At 57.4% G+C, this 3,276-nt stretch overlaps 1 protein-coding gene across 1 annotated transcript; it reads left to right on the top strand.

Annotated features, from left to right (window-relative positions):
- The first annotated feature begins 665 nt into the window (after positions 1-665).
- Positions 666-2,781, top strand: RLN3 (relaxin 3). The gene is made up of 2 exons (XM_008049191.1): positions 666-849; positions 2,543-2,781. Exons 1-2 carry the CDS (start codon positions 666-668, stop codon positions 2,779-2,781), a joined length of 423 nt encoding a protein of 140 aa, XP_008047382.1.
- Positions 2,782-3,276: the final 495 nt, after the last annotated feature.

The following is a 3,276-nucleotide window of genomic DNA, read 5'->3' as shown; positions in this document are numbered from 1 at the left end:
CCGGCTGATTTTTGATTTATTGTAGAGATGAGGTCTCGCCAAGTTGCCCAGGCGGGTCTCGAACCCACAGGCTCAGGGAATCCATTCACCTCAGCCTCCCAAAGGCATGGGATTACAGGCTGAGCCACCGAGCCCAGCTAATTTTTTTTTTCATTTTGTGTAGAGACGAGGTCTCACTATATTGCCCAGGCTGGTCTCGAACCCCTGGGCTCAGGCAATCCTCCCGCCTTGGCCTCCCAAAGTGCTGAGATTACAGGCCTGAGCCCCCATGCTTGGCCCTAGCATTCACCGTTATGTTGTTGTTATTATTATCTTAGTCTGAAGTCCAGCGCACACTCGCCCTGCCGGGTCTGGCTGTGTCTTCTGGCTTCGGCTGGTGTGAGTCTGTGTTTCTGATCTCTGCAGAACCAAGGCCTTCTCACCTCTCTATCAGGGATGACAGCCAGCTGGGCCACGTCACCCTGTCCCGGCGAAAGGTTATCGCTTCATTGGGAAAATGAGAAAGGTCGGGCTGGGGGGGGCCGTGCCCGCCTCCCCTCTGCTGGGGGAGATAATCTGGAGGTCATTCGCTTCCCTCAGGCGGGGTGGGGGAGACTTGTGTATAAATGGGAGGCCGGAGGCAGCGCAGACAGGCCCACCTGGCGTCCCAGGCACCTCTGCCCAGCATGGCCAGGTGCACGCGGCTGCTGCTGCTGGCGCTGTGGGTGCTGGCCAAGGAGCCAGAGGCCGAGGCCCGGGTCGCCCCCTACGGGGTGAAGCTCTGCGGCCGGGAGTTCATCCGAGCGGTCGTCTTCACCTGTGGGGGCTCCCGGTGGAGGCGGGCGGACCTCCTAGCCCATGAAGCCACAGGTGAGGCCGGGGAGGGAGCAGGGGGCTGGGTGGGCGTCAGGGGTGTGGGAGATGGGCAGACATCGGGGAGGTGGTCCCTGCCCTGCCTTGTGCAGCTGGGGAGACCTGCCCAGGCTGGAAGCCTGAGACCCGGGGTCAGCCTGGTGGCAGGACCAGGCAGGGTGAGGCCACCCAGAAAGTCAGAGAACAGGGTGGGTGTTCCCAGCACCTGTGGTGGCCCAGCCTTGAGCTTGCAGGACTCCGGAAGGGGCGGGGTCCCTGAAAAGGGCAACCCCGAAGTGCCTTCCAAGTTTTGCAGGTCCTGCGAGGGGGCCGTGTGCACTCAGCTGGATTTTGCCATCTCGTGGGAGCCCCCCACCCACCCAGCATGTTGCTTCCCGCTCTGGGGGGATGTGCCTTCACTTTTTTTTTTTTTTTAAGTCAGAATCTCACTGGGTTGCCGGGGCTGGAGTGCAGTAACATGATCCCATTCACTGCAGCCTTGACCTCCTGAGCTCCTCAACCTCCCAAGTCGGTGAGATCACAGGTGTGCGCCACCATGCCTGGTTCTTTTTTTTTTTTTTTTTACTTTTTGTAGAGATGAGCTGTTGCTATGTTGCCCAGGCTGGTCTCAAACTTCTGGGCTCAAGCGATCCTCCTGCCTCAGTCTCCCAAAGTGCTGGGATTACAGGCGGGAGTCACCACGCACGGCCTTGATCTTTGAATGAGAGGCACAGTCTCTGAATCTTGGAGGATTATTAAGGGGTATAATTAAGTCAAAAGAGATAAGGGCAGGCTTTAAGCAGAGCAGGGGGCTCAGTCCAGGCTGGAGGCAGTGAGAGGGAGACGGGAGACTTAGCTTCCAGAGGCGCAAGGGCCTGGCAAAAGATAGATGTTCTTGAGAAGGAGGAGGAGGAAGAGGATGAATGTGAGTGTGGACCCAGACGGCATGCTGCCTGGGTTCCAGTGAGGCTCTACACACTTAGCATCTGTGAGATCTTGGCAAGTTCTTTTTTTTTTTTGAGTTGAGGTTTTGCTCTGTCACCCAGGATGGAGTGTGGTGGCATGCTCATGGCCACCGCAGCCTCAACCTGCTGGCCTCACGTGATCCTTCTGCCTCAGCCTTCCAAGTAGGCAGAACTATAGATGTGTGCTACCACATCTGGCTAATTTTTTTATTTATTGTAGAGATGAGGTCTCGCCAAGTTGCCCAGGCGGGTCTCAAACCCGCGGGCTCAGGCAATCCACTCCCTCAGCCTCCCAAGGCGTGGGATTACAGGCTGAGCCACCGAGCCCGGCTTTTGTTGATTTTTTAAATGGGCATCAACTCCTTTATTCCTTAAAACTCGGGAAGTAGAGGTTATTATTTTCCCCACTTTGAAGACAAGGACACTGAGGCTCAGAGTTCACTTGTTCTCAATTATACCTTGGATTTGTGCTCAGTCAGCCTGGCTTCCACATGTACCCAGTCCTCAATAAATAAAGAATAAGGGAAAATAAATGACAAGAGAGGAAAATCAAGCTCAGTAAGATCAAATAATCTGCCCATCAAAACTGAGGGCAGAGTCAGAATGTGAACCCAGAACTGAGTGGAACCAAAACTGAGCTATGAGGCTGTATCCCAAGCAAGGAGAAGTAGCTGTGCCAGCCAGGAGCCGGGACTCCACAGGTGACAGTGGCTGGACCTGGAACACTGACTCTCCATCTTTTGCAGGGGATGTCTTCCCGGAGGCAGATGCCGATACAGACAGCCTGGCAGGCCAGCTAGATGAGGCTGTGGCCTCCGCCGAGTGGCTGGGCCTGACCAAGTCCCCCCAGGCCTTCTACGGGAACCGCCCTGGCTGGCCGGGAGCCCCCGGAGTCCTTCGGGGTGGCCGGTACGTCCTGGCTGGCCTCTCCAGCAACTGCTGCAAGTGGGGCTGCAGCAAGAGTGAGCTTAGCAGCCTCTGCTAGGAACCGGCCGGCGGCTGCAGGCCCCAGGCCCACTCAGCCCTGCCATAGCACAGCCAGCACTGCGGCACTCTCCTATCCACCCAACCCCCACCCCTCCAACCTTTGACCTCTATCCTGAAAGTGGTGTCCCAAACCTGACCCCTGACCTCTCCCCAGCCCAAGCCATGCCTTTGCCTGGCCTCCGAAGTCCCCAGCCACGGCTGGCTCCCTGCTCTACCCAAGCTGGCCACACCGAGGCCCCTGTCTCCTGCTTGGCCTGGACGGTGGCCTCTGTCCCCTCTCAGTTCCGCCTTTGTTCAATCCCCTCTTCCTCCTCCCAGCCCTCTCACTCCTGCCCCCTGCCAGGGTCCTAAAACTGTGGATCCCAGGGAGGTGGCAACCCCTTACGGCCCTTGATCACCTGGGATGGGAGGCGAGGTGGGCACCTTAGACCCTTCCCCAACCTCAATAAATAAAAATGCCTAAAGACAGGCAGAGTGTGTGCATGGGGGGGGG

The sequence above is a fragment of the Carlito syrichta genome, unplaced genomic scaffold (assembly GCF_000164805.1).
Source record: "Carlito syrichta isolate Samal-C Ts95f unplaced genomic scaffold, Tarsius_syrichta-2.0.1 Scaffold130664, whole genome shotgun sequence".
Taxonomy (NCBI): domain Eukaryota; kingdom Metazoa; phylum Chordata; class Mammalia; order Primates; family Tarsiidae; genus Carlito; species Carlito syrichta.
The sequence above is the reverse complement of the archived record's forward strand: the minus strand, read 5'-3'. Positions and strand labels throughout refer to the sequence as shown.

Bases quoted from the DNA above. Each gene is read 5' to 3' on its own strand.
- RLN3 (XM_008049191.1), top strand. From the start codon at position 666: ATGGCCAGGTGCACGCGGCTGCTGCTGCTGGCGCTGTGGGTGCTGGCC. The intron at 850-2,542 runs GTGAGGCCGGGG...CATCTTTTGCAG, and splicing joins CCTAGCCCATGAAGCCACAG to GGGATGTCTTCCCGGAGGCA.